Source organism: Macaca mulatta, chromosome 8 (assembly GCF_049350105.2).
Source record: "Macaca mulatta isolate MMU2019108-1 chromosome 8, T2T-MMU8v2.0, whole genome shotgun sequence".
Classification (NCBI taxonomy): domain Eukaryota; kingdom Metazoa; phylum Chordata; class Mammalia; order Primates; family Cercopithecidae; genus Macaca; species Macaca mulatta.
The window spans coordinates 110,590,653-110,612,097 of record NC_133413.1 but is presented as its reverse complement, the minus strand read 5'-3'; the positions used below and the strand labels follow the sequence as shown (position 1 = coordinate 110,612,097).

The 21,445-nt window shown below is 37.4% G+C and overlaps 2 protein-coding genes across 4 annotated transcripts in view; one reads left to right on the top strand and one right to left on the bottom strand.

The window, feature by feature from the left end:
- Positions 1-5,663, top strand: part of RNF19A (ring finger protein 19A, RBR E3 ubiquitin protein ligase) — a 54,391-nt gene extending 48,728 nt beyond the window's left edge. For both annotated transcript variants that reach the window (XM_015145787.3, XM_077943916.1), the window contains 3 exons: positions 953-1,166; positions 2,729-2,872; positions 3,488-5,663. In XM_015145787.3, the coding sequence (XP_015001273.1) occupies positions 953-1,166; positions 2,729-2,872; positions 3,488-4,178 (1,049 nt within the window). In that variant the 3' untranslated portion in view covers positions 4,179-5,663. The remainder of the gene's footprint in view (positions 1-952; positions 1,167-2,728; positions 2,873-3,487) is intronic.
- An 11,780-nt stretch (positions 5,664-17,443) lies between these two features.
- The window catches only part of SPAG1 (sperm associated antigen 1), an 80,722-nt gene continuing 76,720 nt past the window's right edge, over positions 17,444-21,445 (bottom strand). For both annotated transcript variants that reach the window (XM_015145786.3, XM_077943914.1), the window contains one exon: positions 17,444-21,357. In XM_015145786.3, coding sequence (XP_015001272.3) covers positions 21,226-21,357 — 132 coding nt within the window. In that variant the 3' untranslated portion in view covers positions 17,444-21,225. The remainder of the gene's footprint in view (positions 21,358-21,445) is intronic.

Below are 21,445 nucleotides of genomic sequence, written 5' to 3'. Positions count from 1 at the left end.
TCACTGTTCCGTAGTGCAGCCGTAGTCACATGTCTAAACCCTGTCAGATTATGACTTTCTTACACTCAAAACTTCCCCAGTGGCTTCTAACTGTACTGGGGAAGAAAATCCCAAGTCCTTATCATAGCCCAAAAGGTCCCACATGATCTGCCCCAACTATGTGTCTGAGCTCATCTCTTGTCACCCTCCTATTTTATACCATTCTTGCTTGATTTTTGAGGGTGCCAAGCATGCTCCTACTTCTAGGCTTTTAAACTTGCAGTTCTCTGCCTGGAATACTCTTTCCCTAGAAAATTTCATGACTCACTTTTTTACTTCATTTGTCTCTACAAGTATTACCTTATTAAAGAGACCTTCTGTCATATAAAATGGCTCACAGACATGTACGTACATGCACTTCTCATCAGTCTCCTCCCCTTTACTCTCTTGTATTTTTCCTCGTAGCATTTATCACCATGTGATTGGGTATATAATAGGAACTCAAATATTGGTGCAAATAAATGACTCCTTCAATACAAAATGTGTGAGAGGTACTGTAAAATTGGCACATAGTGTTATCACATCTTAATAGTAGCTTGTAGACAGAACTGTGGGATATATCTAGAAATCAACTTTTAGCCTATTGTTATTGACTTAGAGAATAATAAGCTCTTTAAATGACACCCTTAATGAAAATTGTCACATAATTTTCCTCTAAAGTCAGCTATATTTTTTAACAGATTCTTTATAGAATTCCTAAATCTGGGTTTTTGAAAAAAGAAATTAGTGACCATTTAAAATTGTTGGCTCTTTTCCCACTGCTTCTAGTGGACTAGCCTGAAAAAAAATAATTTTCCGTGTCTGTGTATATTTTATACCTTATAAAACGCCCTCTCTGAAATCATGGAGGAATTTAAGAAGGAGAAAATTGATAATCATACTTACTTAGTTTCTTTGGAATATTTGCATTTAGACACAACATCAGTAGCAGAAGCAAGACACAACCCGAGCATAGGGGAGGGAAGTGTTGGTGGGCTGACTGGCAGTTTGAGTGCAAGTGGAAGCCACATGGATCGAATAGGAGCCATCCGAGACAACCTGAGTGAAACGGCCAGCACCATGGCACTAGCTGGAGCCAGTATAACGGGGAGTCTGTCAGGAAGTGCCATGGTAAACTGTTTTAACAGGTGTGTGTTTTGGTTTGGTTTGGTTCTGCCTTCTGGTAACTACAAATTACTGATTAGGTGAGAATTTTGAACATAAAGCATGATGATTATATATAACCCTACTATGTCGAGGTTCAAAATAGTACTGTTAAAAATGAAATTTGGGGCCAGGTGCAGTGGCTCACGCCTGTAATCCCAGCACATTGGGAAGCCAAGGCAGGTGGATTGCCTGAGCTCAGGAGTTCGAGACCAGCCTGGGCAACACGGTGAAACCCCATCTCTACTAAAGAAATATAAAAAATTAGCCGGACTTGGTGGCATGCACCTGTAGTCCCAGCTGGTCGGGAGGCTGAGGTAGGAGGATCACTTCAGCCTGGGAGGTGGAGGTTGCAGTCAGCCGAGATCACACCATTGAACTCCAACCTAAGTGACAGTGAGACCCTGTCTCAAAAAAAAAAAAGAAAAGAAGAAAGAAATTTGGTGGTAGATTTCTAAGTCTAAGCAATAACATTCTGCCAATTTTTTCACTGTCCTTGTCAGATTTTGTATTATAAATCATTGCTGCAGCTGCTTCAATAGACATTGAAGCAAAGGCAATACTTAAGCCTAGATCTTACCTCTGTGGGTAACAACAGCCGGATGTTAGGAGATGGGACTTCGGCTGAGTCCTGGGGAACAGGTGGAGTCAGGACATCCAGGAATGTGTGAACTGGGACCGGGATCATCGGCTAGGGTCCTTTTATGTATTAATGCTTGCTTACTTTGTTCTCACCAAGTGTTTTATCAATAGCCATATAGATAAGTAGGAAAAATTATCTTCCCCTGTTTCTCTTTAATTCACTACTTTTCACTTAGGCTTAATAGCCTTGCCTTTTTTAAATGTAGGGGAGAATACATGAATTAAAAGATAAATTAGACATATTTATCTTATTTTTCGGTAGTTTGCATTTTAAATAAAAACTCTTTGTTATAGTGGTATATATTACCTCTTTTTAAAAAGGCAAATGTTGGCTGGGTTCAGTGGCTCACACCTATAATTCCAGCACTTTGGGAGGCCAAGATGAGAGGATAGCTTGAGGCCAGGAGTTTGAGACCAGCCTGGGCAACATAACGAGACCCTGTCTCTAAAAATATATATAAATAAATAAAATATCAAAAGGCAAGTGTTATTTATAGAGCCATTTTTTAATATAGATGCCCAGGATTTTTGGATTCATTGGTCTGTCATGTTTAATGATTAATACTGTATTCTAACTTTGTGTTTTGCATTGAAACATTACAAAGTGCTGTATCCTGAGTGAGAATAATGGAGTACATTTAAGTGAAAATCCTTTGTGTCTTTTTTGTGTTATTTTATTACTACTTTACTTGGCAGACAGCTAATTTTTCCCATTTTATTTGGATGACTGGTACTATGCAGTGTGCTGCAGTAGAATTTAAATTAAATAAAAGGAAAATTTTAAAAAATGGTTCCTAAAATAGCTTCTGGTTACTGGGGTTCTTAACTGAATTATTTAAAGATACATATTCCAATAGTGCTGATATTAAATATAATTTTGGTGATTTCATACCCCCCCTTTAAGGTTGGAAGTACAAGCAGATGTACAGAAAGAACGGTACAGTCTAAGTGGAGAATCTGGCACAGTCAGCTTGGGAACAGTTAGTGATAATGCCAGCACCAAAGCAATGGCAGGATCCATTCTGAATTCCTACATCCCATTGGACAAGTAAGGAAAAAACTGTTATAAAATCGAAAGTATTTTTAAAATTAATTTAAAAGGAATAATTCCTATTAGACAGATTACCAGTGAAAAGTGATTACCAACTGTTAAATTCTCTGAGAAAAGGAAACAGTGAGCTGTCCAGAGTAGGCACATCTATATAGATCATAAAGTGGATTTGTGGTTACCAAGGGCTGGGAGAGGGAAGAATGGGAACTAACTGCTAATGGGTTCAAGATCTCTTTTTGGGATCATGAACATGTTCTGAAGTTAGGTAGTGGTGATAGTTACACAGCTCTGATCACAACTAAAAATCACTGAATTGTACACTTTAAACAGGGGAATTATATCTGAATAAAGCTGTTCTTTTAAAAAAAAAAAAAGTAGCATAGTGTCTAGAACAGCATAAGCAATAAGTGTATTTACTACTATTTTAAAAAATTGAAGCATTAGAAAGAGTTCTCTTATATTGAGTACATTCTTTAAGTAGACATGTCCTGTGTTAAGATGTTCTCATAGCTTATGTATAGTCTGAATTTTCCACACAGAAACCCTGCCCCCAGTCATCTGAACAAAAAGAAGTCAGCAATTATGTTTGTATTTGTTACTCTTATATTTCAGAGAAGGCAACAGTATGGAGGTGCAAGTAGATATTGAGTCAAAGCCATCCAAATTCAGGCACAACAGTGGAAGCAGTAGTGTGGATGATGGCAGTGCCACCCGGAGTCATGCTGGTGGTTCATCCAGTGGCTTGCCTGAAGGTAAATCTAGTGCCACCAAGTGGTCCAAAGAAGCAACAGCAGGGAAAAAATCAAAAAGTGGTAAATTGAGGAAAAAGGGTAACATGAAGATAAATGAGACAAGAGAGGACATGGATGCACAGTTGTTAGAACAACAAAGCACGAACTCAAGTGAATTTGAGGCTCCATCCCTCAGTGACAGTATGCCTTCTGTAGCAGATTCCCACTCTAGTCATTTTTCTGAATTTAGTTGTTCTGACCTAGAAAGCATGAAAACTTCTTGTAGTCATGGTTCCAGTGATTATCACACCCGCTTTGCTACTGTTAACATTCTTCCTGAGGTAGAAAATGACCGTCTGGAAAATTCCCCACATCAGTGTAGCATTTCTGTGGTTACCCAAACTGCTTCCTGTTCAGAAGTTCCACAGTTGAATCATATTGCTGAAGAACATAGTAAAAATGGAATAAAATCTAATGTTGATTTATATTTTGGTGATACACTAAAAGAAACAAATAACAACCACTCACATCAGACAATGGAATTAAAAGTTGCAATTCAGACTGAAATTTAGGCCCATAAATGCTGCAAAATAATTACCACTGTACAACCGTGTTTGGAGCTGGTTGAACTACATGTGACTTCTTAAGTTTCAGGTTACAGCAAAAGCCAGGTTTCATTATCATAATGCAGATACATTTTCTGTGTTCAGCAAGGCATTGTGTGTCATGTGGATCTTAGTTACCAAACTATGAAATGAAGGCTTTAAAAGTGCATTATTTTAAGGATAATAAATTTGAAGAGCAAAGCACGTTTTGTGTGTTTGCCACAAAACATTGCTTGAAGCACATACTTAGATAGAAATTGATCTTAATTTATAATCAATATAAAATACTAATGCAATTCTACAGCATTCAAATGAAAACTTGAGGCTTTAGGGATAAGTGGTTAGTGATATTTTATTGAAACCACTAAGAGATAAGTTTAAAGGAACTGCATAGGTTACTCTCAGTATATGATACTCTTTGTAACATTTCTATTTATATCTGGGTATAAATTTCATTTTTTTTCTTCATATGCAATGTGGTTATATAAAGCTTAAAGCAGCTCATTTGCTACCATTTGGATACTTAGACACTTTGAGCAAGATTGTGGCAGTTTTTGCACAACTTTGAAATAGAAATACGTGGTACTCTATCTTGTATATTGTTGATGCCATCTTAGAGGAAAAATGTAAAGGTAAGTAATTAAGCATATGACAGCAACAAATAAGATATATAAAACTACAAAATAAAGTCCCATTAGGTTATAAGTATTACAAAAAAACCACCTTTCTCTAAGGGGAAATTTGTACCCCATTGATTCTTGGTGCCTTTGGGTTTGACTGGGTTTTAATGGCCTAGTTATTTGAGGATTTTGCTGTGTTGTTTTCCATGTCTTCTCTGGTCACCTTGGATTATATAGAAAAATACAGGAAATAGATAAACATGAATGTGATTAATAATAATGCTGAAAAAGTATTAGCCTACCAAAGACACACTCAGGCTTTAGTGAATAACTTTACATAACCTCAATTTTTAACACATGCGTATCTTCTCCAACCATGAAATCAAAGCACGGTGCAGAGCTTGTACCAAGTACAAAAGGTCCATGTATGATTAGCATTATTTTCTTTTGGTTTTGTTTATGGACAATGTTCAGCTGACATAAGCAGAAGTTGGCCAAAATACTGCCTGTACTGTTAATTTCCTGTATAATTCACTTAAATAAAAGCAGGTTAACCTCAATGATAGCAGTTAAAATGTTCTATCTTATGTATTTCTTTTAAGTATTACCATTATGGTGCTACTGAGCGTTTTCTTTTGGTAAAAAGAAAAATGCCATGGGCTGCAGTCTTCTTCCATCACTTTTCCCTACCAGGTCCATTAATATGCTTATAACACTAGTGCCAGTTATTTTATTTGATAATGCTTATGGTATTTGTATATTTGTTTGCATTCCAATTTTGTTTAATGAGTGTGTAAACTGCATACGTTAAATAAATGTAAATACTAATGTATTGCTGCCTTCTGGTGTGTGCACAAGTGTTTTATTATAAGAATGGGAATATTCATTGGCCCTGTGGTAGTGTTCATAAATATTGCAAGCCTTTGTGATTATTCTGCCTTTTGGTCTCAGCCCAAAGGAAAGCATTTGCTGAACTTTTCAACAGTGTTAGAAACGACCCTTTTTTCCTGTCTAATTCCTGCTTTTCCACCAGAAGAAAAGATGCCATATACATAAACATAATTTTTTTAAGTAAATTGGTTGAATTTAACTTGAGTAAATATATGTATCATTAAATTGTGAAGAGAAATCAGTATTATAAATCCTCATCTTTGAAAAATGGAAAGGTCAGCTAACTTGGGAAAAGGGGAAAAAAGTAAAAAGATCTTAAAAGACTGTTTTAAGAGATTCTATTCTAGCAACATTAGATTATGAAACTGGAGCCATTTAAATTCAAGCTAATTGTAATCAGATGCTTTCTATTCTTGTAGCCTCTGTAAAATGCGTAGATGGTTTTTCTGTTTCTCTGGTATATAGTTAATACTTGATGAAAATAATTTTTTTTTTGTTCTTTTTTTTTTTTTTTTTTTTTTGAGATGGAGTCTCACTTTGTAGCCCAAGCCTGGAGTGCAGTGGTGCGATCTTGGCTCACTGCCCCCTGGGCTCAAGCAATTCTCGCGCCTTAGCCTCCCAAGTAGCTGGGATTACAGGCGAACATCACCACGCCCGGCTAATTTTTTTGTGTGTTTTAGTAAAGACAGGTTTCACCATGTTGCCCAGGGTGGTCACAAACTCCTGAGCTCAAGTGATCCGCCCACCTTGGCCTCCCAAAGTCCTGGGATTACTGGCGTGAACCACCATGCTCGACCAAAATAATCTTCTGAATATGTTGACTGCCTTCTTGACATTTCTTTAAAAGGCTGAAGATGAAATGGAAAGCTAAATGATCTTTAGAGGAACACAGCAAAAATAGTGCCCTATAGGAGGCTGGTGCATTCATTCACCCTACACCTTCTGGTGATACTCCCAACCAGTATCACTTCAGTCTCACCTTAAAACTAGCTTCAGAAATTCCTTGTCTCCTGGATTCTTCAAAGTTGGATTAATTTAGGACCAAGCCAGTTTTCCCTGGAGCTCAACTCTGGGCTAGCCTCGAACAAGAGATACCTCCAGGGTATTCAAAATAAACCTTAACTCACTGAAATCTTGTTAAAACTCTTTGTACCTTAAAGCCTGTTGGAAAAATCATCTGGTAATGAGAGAAAAGAAATACAAAGATTATAATAGTATATCCTACTGTTGATCATGTAGACCACCAATTTAACTGGTAGATTCACCTCAGTGTACAAATGCCCAGCTTCAGAGCACTGAATTAGTTAGCTTTTTATATTAAATGCACATAATCCACCACTCCTAACTTATTTTGCTGGAAATTGTGTTAATTTGTAAACATGTAAGGCTTTCCCTAGCCTGTTGTCTAGGTAAACGTATAGACCATTCACCAAAGGATAAAGTATATGTTGAAAACCGTCAGAGCTATTAATTGCTACATGACATGAGCAAAAGAAACTCCTGCTCCACAGATTGTTTTGCCTTTCCATTCAGAGTCAGCACGCTTCTTACAGATTCTAGTCTGTACTTGGATCTGAGGAAAAAAAATTCTTTTCTCAAGGCTACATTTCATATGGTTCCTTTTAATGGATTTGTTGTTTCATTTATTTCCTTCACTGGAGTATGAGATATCATTGCTAACAGCCAGTGTTTACATACTGGTTGATTTTTGAATGCCAAAAATAGTATTTTACACTTGGGGAGAGTTATGTTATTTAGGGTGGCTATCATTTAATAGATGGATATGAAAAAGTTGGCAGTTTTAAAATTTAGTTCAAATTGAATCACTGTACATCATATGCTAGTCAGAATTTTTGTGACTTCTACCAATTTATTCATTCAACAAAGTAGATGCTGGAAATAACAACATAGTACCAAATAAACACCCTGGCTTCAGAAGGCTTATATTAGAATTTGGAGGATACGGCCGGGCACGGTGGCTCAAGCCTGTAATCCCAGCACTTTGGGAGGCCGAGACGGGCGGATCACGAGGTCAGGAGTTCAAGACCATCCGGGCTAACACGGTGAAACCCCGTCTCTACTAAAAATACAAAAAATTAGCCGGGCGTGGTGGCGGGCGCCTGTAGTCCCAGCTACTCGGGAGGCTGAGGCAGGAGAATGGCGTAAACCCGGGAGGCGGAGCTTGCAGTGAGCTGAGATCCGGCCACTGTACTCCAGCCTGGGTGACAGAGCGAGACTCCGTCTCAAAAAAAAAAAAAAAAAAAAAGAGAATTTGGAGGATACAAAAATAATAAACATGTACATGTAGCTTAAAATAATGGAACCATATGTAAAATAACCAGATGATGGTTGCTATGAAAAATTTGAGGTGGGCACAATAAGAGTGACTGGGGTTTGGGGGAAGCAGTACTGTTTTATACAGGGCAAAACGGGAAAAGTCTCTGTTAGAAGACATTTGTGCCAAGATCTAAAGGAAATGAAGGAACCATGTAAACATACCTGGTGGATGAACATCTCAGAAGCATCTCCAAGGTGAGTTAGTGGACAATGTGGACATCAGTCTTGAAATCTGAGTTTGCTATCTAATAGTTCAAGTCTGCCACTGTTTTTTCCTTGGTGTCTTGACTGTCCTTGGCACTTTACATTTCCATAAACAGAATAACCTTGTTGTGTTTCACCAATTTTGATTGGGAATACATTGAATCTATAATTATCCCTATAGAAGTCTTTTACATCTTTTGTTAAAGTACATTCCCAGGTACTTGATATTTTTTATCCTATAATAATGATATCTTTTTAAAATGTCGTTTCTTTCTTTTTGAGACACCTGAGTTTCACTCTTGTTGCGCAGACTGGAGTGCAGTGGTGTGATCTCACTTCACTGCAACCTCTGCCTCCTGGGTTCAGGCGTTTCTCCTGCCTCAGCCTCCCGAGTAGCTGGGATTACAGGCGTCCCACCACCACACCCAGCTAATTTCTTGTATTTTTAGTAGAGAAGGGGTTTCATTATGTTAGCCAGGCTGGTCTCAAACTCCTGACCTCTGGTGATCCACCTGCTTCGGCCTCCCAAAGTGCTGGGATTACAGGCGTTAAGCCACCACGCCCGTCCTCATTTTCTGTTCGTAACTAATAGTATACAGAAATACCATTGATTTTATATAACAATTTTGTATCGGTGAATCTTACTGTTTTAATTCCAATGGTTTATCCTCAGATTCTTTGGGATATCACTGTACAGTAATTTTGAATATTTGTATTAAACACTTTTACAGTGCTTTGAAGTGTCAAATACTTTCTGAGCACTTTTAAAATAGTAACTTACAGAAAAGCAAACATAAAAAATAATAAAAGAAAAATACAACTTATCAAGTTTACTTATATAACAAACCTGCAAATGTATCCCTGAACTTAAAAGTTAAATTAAAAACTAATATTAGGTTGACCTTGAACAGTGAATAGGGGTCATATAATTTAGAAAGGTGCAAAAGATAATTGTATATCAAATTATATATTAAAGTCTTAATTATCATTAGAGTTGGTTCAAAATAAAATACTTACTCCTCAGAACAACTCTGAAGGAGGTATTATCTTCATTACAGATGGAGGTAACTGAGGCACAGAGATATTAAGTAATTTGCCTGGGTTGCACAGCTGCTAAGTGGTAGAGGTGGTATTCCCATTGTTTTGGTTTTTTTCTCTTAGATCATTGCATCATTTATTTATTTTTCTGGCCTTTTGCACTGGCCAGGACTTCTAGTGTATACTTCTGAATAGCAGTGGTTATAGGGGGCATTGTTGATTTGTTAACCTCAAAGGGAAACCTTTCATCATTTCAGCTATTATTTGTCGCACATATATTTATAGGATATCGTTTATTGAATTTAGTAAATTATCTTCTAACTCCTAGTTTGCCAAGAGTTTTTACCTTGGAAAATATGTTGAATTTTATTGGCTGTTTATTTGGTGGGGGGAGCATCTGCTATATAATTGTGATTACTTTGATATGTTAATGTGGTGAATTTGATTCTTCAAATGTTAACCTAGGGCAGACTTCAGTGATCAGAGTATGTGAGATTGGAATGATGTCTTCCTCGAATGTTTGGTAGAAATTGCTATTAAGACTGTCTGCATTTGAATTGTTTGTTTTTTAGTACAAGAGAGAGCCAGGTTTTCAGGGTTAGTAAGCAGCTCATTTTCATCTATATGAGCAGTAAGATAAGGCAGTCTCTGCTCTGTAAGAGTTGATTAATTCTAGAATGTGTGGGCTGGCTGGTGACAAGATAGTCTTGCTTTCGCTTTTTTTTTCTTTCTTTCTAGCCTTTTGCCTAAATAGCACTGGAGCACATACTTCTGCCACTTTTTGTCCTGCATGGAGGTAAAATATAGACATTCATAACACTGTGTGTTCCAGGTATTAATACCTCCAGATTCTTAATTCTGTATTCAAGATATTAGGAGAACAAATCTTAAACTCTAGTCTCATGAGGGCAGGGACCTTGTCTTTCCTTTTATTTTTTCTATACTTATAGTATTTATATAGTATATATAAAGGTATTTATATAGGAAATTCTGATGGGACAGAACAACAACTGAGCAAAGGGAATGAGAATGTTTGTGGACTCAGGGTTGATAACCAGTCACTTCATAATATTGTACAGTAAAATAAGTTGTTTGAAACAATACAGTGGCTGAAAAGACAGTTAACTTTTAACAAGGTTTTATACCAAATACGTTAAGTTTACAAATACTCTATCATGTATGACAGCCATTGGAACCTAATTTCCAGGGTTAATATAGCCAAGACATTTTAACTTTGCTTTTGGGGGCTTTTTGTTGCTTTTTTGCTTGTTTAAAGAAAATGTAATACTTTTAACTAGATAAAGAAATTACAGTTACTTTAGAGGTATCATGAACTTATGTTTTAGAGACTTTCTATTTTGAAAGCTTAAATAAAATGCGCACAAATTATTTCCCCATCCTTTTTTCCTTACCTTTCTGTGTTTTGTTCTCCCCTTCTCTTCTCTGCCTCTTTCCCTCATTATCTTCCCCCATAACCAGTGCAAATGACAAAATGTGTGTGATGCCAGTTTTCTCCATGTTCATAGTCATATACAATGCATATGTACGTTAATTTTCTTCATTTTTTTCTCAGTAATATCTTTGGGAAATCTGTCCAAGTCAACTGTATGACTCCAATTCATTCTTTTTAATGGCTGCCTAAGAATTCTGTAGTATAAATGTGCTGCAGTTATTCAGACATTCTCATATTGATGAGCATTCACTTTGTTATTTGTTGTTTCTTTCTTCAATATAAAACACTGCAGAAAACATTGTAATACTTACATCCTTATATTCTGGTACTTCTAAGTATGGGAGATAGATTCAAGGAACTCAAATGACTAGGTTAAAGTCCATGTATATTGAATTTTTAAAAGGTTACCAGATTGTCTCCCAAAAAAGGCTGTCACAATTTACAATTTGCTAACAATACAGGAGTTCCCTTTTCCCTGCATTCTACTAACGATAGGTATTAGAGCTTTACAAATTTTTAAACTGTTTGGTGTAAAGTAATATCTATTATCTAATGTTACATTTTCCTGACTAGTAAATGTGTATATCATCTTGTGTTTTCTTTTTTTTTTTTTTGGCCTAGGAGGTGGAAGATGGTATTTGAATTTGCTGTTCTTTAAATTGGCTCTTACATCCTTTGTCTATTTTTATTTATTTTTATTGTTTTCTTGTCAGTTTGAAAGGTATTTTGGCCAGGTGCAGTGGCTCACTTTGGGAGGCTGAGGCAGGAGGATTACTTGAGGCCAGGAGTTCAAGACTAGCCTGGGCAACATAGTAAGACCCCATCTCTGTTAATAAATAAAAATGAAAATAGGGCCGGATGCAGTGGTTCACACCTATAATTCCAGCTACTTGAGAGGCTGAGGCAGGAGAATAGCTTGAACCCGGGAGGCAGAGGTTGCAGTGAGCTGAGATCATGCCACTGCACTCCAGCCTGGGCAACAGAGCAAGACTCTATCTCAGAAAAATAAATTAAAAAAAAAAAAGAAACATATCTTTATACTGTAGCTGTTAATAGTTTGACTCTTGTATTTTTCTCCACATACGTCATTTGACTATTTATTAGCATTGTGTGTGCATTCTATTTTATCCTTAAATAAACTTTTAATTTTTGAATATTTTTAGATTTACAGAAAAGATGCAGATAGTTCAGGGTTTCCACATACTCTTTCCATTTTTTTTTCTGCAATATGAAACCTGTTGTGTGTCTTTAATTGTAATATTTTAGACCTTCTGGTCATGATTAAGCTCTCCTCTCTTTCTAAATTATACTTGTAGTCTCTTTGGGTAGTTTGTAGTGAGATTTTGAATTTTTCATATTTTTAAAAATCTATCCTCAGTTTATCTTAGCATTTAGTGTAATATAAAGGTCCAGTTTTACTTTCTTCCAGATGGAAAGCCATTTGTGATGGCACTATTTTTAAAGTAATCTTTCCTTTTCCCAGTAATTTGAATACCGTGTTTACACTAGAATCCATTTCTAGATTTCTGCCAAAAAGTCTGCTGGGATTTTGACTGAAATACCATTGATACCTATTTATCAATATGAGGAAAACTGGCATCTTAACAATATCAAGTCTTCCTATCCATGAATACAGTATATCTGTCCTTTCAGTTTTTAAATTTCTCTCAACAGTGCTTTATAGTTTTCAGTGTACAGATCTCTTAAAAATACCAATTTATGATTACATTCATTACTAGTATACAGAAATAAAATAATCTTTGTATATTGATCTTGAATCCTACGACCTTGTAAATCAAATTAGTTTTAGTAGTTTTTTTGTAGATTCTATGGACTTTTTTTTTTTTTTAAGTAGAAGCCTTGCTCTGTCGCCCAGGCTGGAATGCAGTGGCTTGATCTCAGATCACTGCAACTTCCGCCTCCCGGGTTCAAGCAGTTCTCCTGCCTCAGCCTCCAGAGTAGCTAGGATTACAGGCGTGTACCACCACGCCTAGTTAGTGTGTGTGTGTGTGTGTGTGTGTGTGTGTTTTAATACAGAGTTTCGCCATGTTGACCAGGCTGATCTTGAATTTCTGACCTCAGATGATCCGCCTGCCTCAGCCTCCCAAAGTGCCAGGATTACAGGCATGAGCCACCCTGCCAGGCCTCTGTAGGGTTTTCTTCATAGATAATTGTGTCTGCAAGTAAAGAAAGGTTACTTCTTTTCCAATCTGGATGCCTTTTATAACGTTAACCCCTTCTGGCTTCAACCTCTAGTACAGTGTTAAATAGAAAGGGTAAGAGGACATCTTTACCTTGTTTCCACTCATGGGGTGGAGGTAGTCTTTCGGCCTTCCTCAGTTTTTATCCCTCCTGGCAAGTTCTTGAAAAACTCAAGTAGGTGGCCTTATCAGGATTGATTGGAAAACCGCAGAGTTTGCCTCTTAAGTTATTCACTACTTTGGGTGATTTGCTTTTCCCCACCCCACTTCGTTCATTTTTCACAATTGAGATACAGTTTGCATACTATAAAATTCACATTTTAAAGTGTACAATTCAGTGTTTTTACAAGGTTGTACAACTGTTACTAATATCTGACTCCAGAACATTTTCATCACCCCAGAAAGAACCCTTTACCCATTAGTAGTCAGTTCCCACTTCCCCTTCCTCTCAGTCCCTGGCAACTACTAATTTACTATCTCTATGGGTTTGTCCATTCTGGACATCTCACATAAATGGAATAATAAAATGTGGCCTTTTGTGTCCCGCTTCTTTCACTTATTACTTTCAAAGTTCATCCAAGGGACAGCATGTATCACTACCTCATTCTTTTTTATGGCTGAATAATATTCAGTTGTATGGATATGCCACATTTTTGTTTATCCATTCATTAGTTGATGGACATTTGGGTTGTTTCCACTTTTTGGCTATTATGAGTAGAACTGCTATGAACATTTGTGTACAAGCTTTTGTGTGAACATATGTTTTCTACTTTCTTTCAGTAATAGGGGTTGCAGAATTATTGGATCAAAATGGCAACTCTCTGTTTAAGTTTTTGAGGAGCTGCCAAACTTCCAAAGCAGCTGCACCATTTTACATTCCCATCAGCAATGTATGTGGTTTTTAATTTCTACACATCCTCACCAGTACTTACTATTGCCCACCTTTTTTATCGTAGCCACCCTAACAAAATCTTTGCCCTTGTTTTAGAACAAGTATGAATTAGGATCAAAATTATGTTTATTGAAGTAGTCGTCCCAATCCACTGCTTAATTACAGAAAATAATTGGTCCTGTTTTGCCAGGCACTGTGCAATTCCAGCACAGCAGTTTGGGAGGCTGAGACAGATGGATCACTTGAGGTCCGGAGTTCAAGACTAGCCTGTCCAACATGATGAAACTCCATCTCTACTAAAAATACAAAAATTAGCCAGGCGAAGTGGTGCACACCTGTAATCCCAGATTCTTGGGAGGCTGAGGCAGGAGAATTACTTGAACCTGGGAGGCAGAGGTTGCAGTGAGCCGAGATTGTGCCACTGCACTCCAGCCTGGGTGATAGAGCAGGACTGCGTCTCAAACAAAACAAAGAACAAAAAACAGCTGATACAAAAGGGACACCCTGGCCTTTTTAAAAATAAAAACAAATTGGTCCTATTTTACAGATGGGAAACTGATACAAAAGAGATCTAATGGCAGGTAGTAAGATTAAATTTTAGGCTATTTTTGAACTTGGGTTACTATTAAAAATAGAATATTAATTCAGGTTGCTTTGTAAGTCTCCTGTCTGGTTTGTGTTTCCTGTACTGTGAAGCATACCTGCAGTGGCAGAATTTTTCTTACCAAGTTCCTTCCTTGTGCAATGTGGTACTGGAAATTCTACAGTAAAGTAATCCAGTCACACTGAGCTCTTCCTTCTCATTGACCTGAGTCTATTTCAAAACATGGCCTAGGTTTTACCTCTTCCTGAAATGTTTTCGAGTAACCCTATTTGGCCCTTTTAGTACCTTTAACACTTGAACGTTTCATTGATGCTGTTTTCTCCTAGGAGAGTCTCTTGCACTTGGTGTTACTGCCAGTTTTTTTTTCCAAATGAAGTATGAACTCATTAAAAGCAGGGGCTATCTTTTTAAAAGTGTATCCCCCACAATACTTATTCAGAGCGTCATAAATAGTGTCATTCACTGGCAGTGCTTATGCAATTCAGATGTTAATTATTGCATCCTCAGCTTCTATGCCAGTAGATCATAAATTCTAACTTCCCTAAGCATCATAAGAGAGATTTTTAGATTTCCAACCCCCTAGATTGTTAAGATTCTCAAGTGACTCTGTGCAAACATTTCAAGAACTACTGTTTGAGAAATATTTAGAGTGTCATTGTAAACATTTCTGTAATAGGAACTTCCTAATCTGAACTGTGGCGACAAGAACACCAATGGGGCAGTGTCCTCTGGATTCATTTATTCAGCAAACTTTACTAAGCATCCATTAGCCTATACCAGACTCTGGACTTAGTGTATTGGTTCATCCTCAAAACAATGACAGATTGGAAAATAAAGATGCTATTGCAAACATTCTCTGTAGCCCAAGTTGTGGGGTAACCTCTTGGCTGTTGTACCATGACTGACTAATTTCCAGGAGATGGCACCAGAGGTCCAAGACTAACTGCTTCTCTCCATATTAATATTGCTATTGGAGGGATCTTAATATGTGCCTCTTCTCCAGTAAATAACTATTAAGGTGTCCATACTATTTGAAAAGAGGTTTCTTATGTTTTTCTAACACATAGAGGAGATCATTATACTTAAGAAAGCAGTTAGACACATGGAAGGAAAGATAAGGTGCTTATCAAATAACAGAAGGCATTTTACATTAACCACATAAACCAGTAACCCCAAATGGTAGGAAGATACCCCATTTTGCAGACGAGGAACCTGAAGACTGCAAGGTCATACAGCTCCTAAGTAGAGCTGGGATTTGATACCAGGTGTATCTGATGCCAAAGTCTGTGCTCTTAAGCAGTTTCCCAGAGGAAAAGGAGAGCTGCTGAAAGTTAGTCTCTTGCTTTTCATTGATTCTTCTGATATCAATTGACTTTCAGCCACTTCTTTGATTTTTGGCAAAAGGCATCAAAATCTATAAACTCGGCTGGGTGCAGTGACTCATGCCTGTAATCCCAGCACTTGAGGAGGCTGAAGCAGGAGGATCGCTTGAGGCCAAGAGTTTGAGACCAACCTGGGTAACATAATGAGACCCTGTCTCTACTTTAAAAAAAAAAAAAAAAAAAAAAAGCCGAGCATGGTGGTGTACGCCCGTAGACTCAGCTATTCAGGAGGATGAGGCAGAAGGACTGCTTGAGCCCAGGAGGTTGAGGCTGCAGTGAGCCATGATTATGCCACTGCGCTCCAGCCTGGGCAACACAGCTGAGAACCTGTCTCTAAAAACAAGCAAAAAACCTATAAACGTGACAAAATTCATAGTACTCTAGAGATAGATTTCTCCTTACAGACATCCCTTGATAGAGCTCAGGCAGGAGAATTCTGTGACTTGCACATCAGTTTTTAGGGAGTCCTTTTGGTCTGAGTGGTACCTACAGGCTAATAGGAAAGTGAAACAAATTCCAACTACACACTTTGCTCCATCCTCTTCCTAGAGAGCAAAACCCATGTGTTAGGAAAGAAACTATAAGAAAATACGTTTGAAATCACTTTAACAACATGCTGTGCCATAACTCATGCTTAATCTCTGCACATAACATAGAATCAAGCCTTCTGAACTACTTCCTGGGAGGCCTCTAGTGAATAGTATACTACCAATAGGCATCACCACTTGGTAGGATAAAGGGAGTTTTCACGAAGATGCCTAAGTGGAAATGAAAAGGTTAAGCTTAAAAGCTCCATGTCTTTGAAGCTTTCCTGACAAATAACAAATTCTCAATATATCTATCACTTTGCAGTCCCAACTTGTAGAGGCCTTTTCATTTTAAGATCTTGCTCATGAAGGAGGCACTCTCTGAATTTGCCTAGATTATGGCTCACTCTGAGCAGTTAAGAAATATAATAGCCTGTCTAGACTCAGTATCATAGCTGTCCTTAAGGTTTGCTTTCTTTGCCTTCCAAATTTCACCTTTTCCCTCAAATCCCAGATAGCAAAAGGGCCAAACCAGTCAGTTTGTCAGCATTTCACAATACACAATATCCTTATGTGTGTTCTTATTTGGAGTTCAATATAAGTGAAACGATTTAGATGAGATGATCTGTAACAATTCTCTCCAGGCTACAATGTAATACAATTCTATGACTAAGAAAAGGCTGCTGGGGGCTGGGCGCGGTGGCTCACGCCTGTAATGCCAGCACTTTGGGAGGCCAAGGTGGGCGGATCACGAGGTCAGGAGATCGAGACCATCCTGGCTAACACGGTGAAATCCGGTCTCTACTAAAAAATACAAAAAATTATCTGGGCGTGGTGGCGGGTGCCTGTAGTCCCAGCTACTTGGGAGGCTGAGGCAGGAGAATGGCATGAACCCAGGAGACGGAGCTTGCAGTAAGCCAAGATCATGCCACTGCACTCCAGCCTGGGTGACAGAGCGAGACTCCGTCTCAAAAAAAAAAAGGCTGCTGGGTTTGATCAAGGATGTTGAGAGGAGTTTTAATTCAATAGTGATGGGAGGCAGAAGCCAAAATTCCTTCAAAAAAGGATTCAATGAGAGGTGGGGAAAATGGAGAATCATTTTATTTTTCATTTTGTCTTGTAAACAAAGTTATCCAGTTTTGAAAGCAATGGTATATGGAAAGATGGGAGGTTGAGAAGGACTTTTCTTTAGGTGAGGAATAGCTACATAGGTTTATAGGCTGACAGGATGGCAGCAATGAAAAGGGAGATATGAAAGAGAAGGTATTATTCTCAGAGGAGAGACCTAGAAGAAAAGGGAGGGATAAGATCAGGGGTCAGCATTAGAGAGGGGTAAGACTACTTTCAGAGAGGAACAGTTGGAGGCAGAGGATCTGGTGATGAGTCAAGAGGAGGGGAAGCTGATTGGAGCAGTCCTATGGGATGGTCCATTACTTCAGTTAAGATCAGGAGGCTGAGGGTGACCATGGAAGCATGTGTTAACAACTCCAGAGGCCAGACATTAAGAGGCTGGACATAGGAGGTGTGGAATCCTGCATTCAAGATCTGCACACAGGGAACTTTCACATTGCCCACGAGCCAGAAATAGTAATGATATTAGTCTCTTAAAAGTGTGCAATTTAGGAAGTATTTTCATGTTATTTTGCAACAAACCTGTCATCCCAGATGATATTTACTTAATATTTAAAAATAAGCAAACTTAAGCCCAGAGTGATTGTGATTTGCTCGGATGTTTTACACCTAGTAAATAATTGTCACACAGTTTTAATTCAAGGGCTTTTAGTTTCTTTCCTTTCCTTTTCTAACATTTTGTCTTTCACCCTTTTTGTCTAGAAACTTTGTTCATAAAGTCCCTAAGGCATGAGTTAAGCTCTGATGATTAAATAACCCACACTCTGTATGGAATTACTTTTGAGACTTTTCTCCTTCCAGATACACAATTTACAGCAAACCAATTAGATATAACAAGTGCTGACATTCCACTAAAATACTTTAGGTAATATATGTACCCACAAATATAATTATAAAATTACTAAGCATCATTCATTCAGTGAATAACTTACTGAATCTATTATGCCAGGCATTTTGCTGAGCACTGTGGGAAACAGAACTGAACCAGATATTTTATGTCAGACAAGTAAACTCAAAAACACCAAAACAATGTGGGTAAGACATCCTGTGCAAACGCAGTTAATCTTGGGTGAGTGTTCCATGTTTATGTAATGAAATCTCTGCCAGGATGAAATATTAGATATGGGGACTGAGAGCAAGGAAAGTTTAGAAGCCGAGGTTTCTTAGGCCAGTGTGTGAATGCTGGTACCTTTTTTGGAACTATGGGATAAGTGAAGTCTGAGTTTCAGGGAACAGAGTTCCATTTAGGGCATGTATAGTTACAGTATCTGAGACATCTGTGTAGAGATGAACAGTTTGAAGTTGGCTTTACAAGTCGAAGCTCAGGAAAGATTTAAAGGCTGAAAAAAGAAGAGATACAGAAACAGACTGAGAGGTTAAGTGTTTGGGTATAGTACAAACAATAAAAATCTCAGTGGCTTAACAAAAAAAGCATAAGCTTGTTCATTCTGTGTGTCCAATATGGACTGGCAGAACCCTGCTTCAAACCAGCATTCAAAGAACCAGGCTGACCAAGCCAGTCATCTTGTAACTGCACTGACTGCAACAGGAGGCCTTGTCACTGTAGCAAGGGAAAAGATCAGGGAGGGTTTGGGGCCAGATCTTGCATACTTTGGCTCAGAAGTGACAACATCACTTTTACCTAAACCCTACTGGCAGAAGTGGTCATGTGGCCCCAACCAATTACAAAGAGGCTGAAAAGTACAATCTTGTGTATGCCCAGAAGGGGAAGAAAACCAGGTCTTAGTTAAGAGTAGAATGCCAGAGTATAATTAAAATTGTGATATTTTCTGCCATTTTATATGCAGCATGCAATTTTCTGTTCTATCCAGCTATCACACAAGCCACATGTTCCAGTAATATTAAGATTCATGCAGTTCTCTGAACATGCCAAGTAACTTCACACTTTCATTCAACCTGCACCTTCAATATGCACTTTGATACCCTTGCATCTTGTTTCCTCTGCCTGGCACATCCTTTTCTCTTATCCATATGACATACTCAAGCTGTGGAAGAACTGTGCCCCATAAGAAACCTTTCCTAACCCTCTCTCAGGCAGGCCTGGGCATTCCTCTTGCTCTGTGTTACCACTATAAATACCAAAATTGCCACTTTACATTCACTGATCTGCTTTTACTCATCTGTAGCTGTTAAGGAATAAGGACCTGAACCATTAGTCCATTCACATATTTAATATTTTCCATTACACAGCACAGAGTATATGAACTCAAAAGATAGACTGCCCAGGTTTGGATCTTGGAGAGCACTTGCAACATTTGTAAATCCTCATTAATTTATACAACCTTCTGTTCTATTGTTTCCTCATCTGTAGCAGAGTTATGAAGATTAAATTAGACAATGTGTGATAAGTGACACACAGTGCCTAGCACAAAGCTCAACAAAATCACCTATAGTTATTAATGTCACTGTGTCAGGCACCAAAAGAGAAAGTTCCCTTATGTCTCTAAAGTTAATTTCAAGTTGCTATGTATAGGAAAAGAGTGGTCCCATTTCTGTAAGTAAACTCCATACATAGGATACGTTTCTAACAATCCACCATTTACTTTTATAAAAATTCAGTCACATTAAAAAGGAGAAATTTTGTTTGAAGACTAAAGTCCTATTACAGATTTTTTACTTATGAACAAAGAAAGCAGTTTCAAAGAAAAATGGCACAGTTTGAAAGATACTGTTTACCCAAGATGAGTTAAAATATTCTGTAACTATAAAAGATTAGATAAAATAATAATGAATATGGAAATAGTAAACATGATACTAACTTTTATCTTCACTTCTAAGTGAATAAGAAAATGCTCCAGAAAGGGGGAACGCACTATAAACCGCAGCAATAAATGACAGTACACTGATGGAGATTGAAATTCCTTCACTTTGACCCAGTCAACAAAGGAGCTTTCAACATATATGAGTTCTTCATGTTCTTTTACAGTAAAGGAATAAATATAGTCATAAAAGCAGAAAAAGAAAGGGGGGAAAGGGGGACATTCAAATATTTGGTAAAATATGGAGGTAATAATTCAGATATAAATGCAGGCTTAGTTTGCTTTAATACAGTGGTTGATTTTTTGCTTATATAAGCAATATATAAAGGAAAGTAGCTTTTTAAAATCTAGTAAACAGTGGTAGAAATTTTTGGCAATTTTTGTTCTTACCTATTAGGCAATGTTTCCATATTAGAAAAAATAAATTCCTCTTATAGCTCTAAATATTTCATTTCTTGTTATAGACTTCAGTGTTGCATTTCATTTTAACTGACTGTAATCCACGAGTACTAGTACAAAATGGGATTTATGTGTATCTTAGCAGGATATGTGATATAATAATCACTGTTAATGACTTCTACTTTTAAAAAAGAATGTTAAAGAAATTCATTTCTATCAAACTTAAGAGGACTCCTTCATAGCCCAAAGAAATGCAGCTTAACTCAAAATTTTAACAAGTAATTAAAATAATATGTATATTATAAATTAAAATGCATTTTTAACAAGTTTCAAATATACTTATTTGGCTCTGGTACATAAGAAAATATTTACAACTAATAAAAAGCAGATTGTAGAATATACATGTTCTATGTAGGAAAATAAGTAAAATGTTTTATAGTGCAGACCAAAAGATCTTTTCTAGGCCAGGTTTTATCCATGCAACTCTGTTACAATACCATCTCATTAACATGCCTGGAACACGTACATGCATGGAAGAAATCTAATTATCTTGATTTAAAGCTCATACTGCCTTTTTAGGGCTTGTATATCTTCTAAAGTAAAATGGTTGTTTGGTGTGTCTGAAAGGTCCTTAAACAGCTGTTCAATTAGCTCCTCTTGGCCCTTGCTAATTAGTGTCAACATCATCTAAAAGCAGCAAAAAAAGAAAAAGAAAAAAAAACTATGTTAGCATAAGTAACATTTTTAAGTTACAGAAACCCTAATAAGACCAATC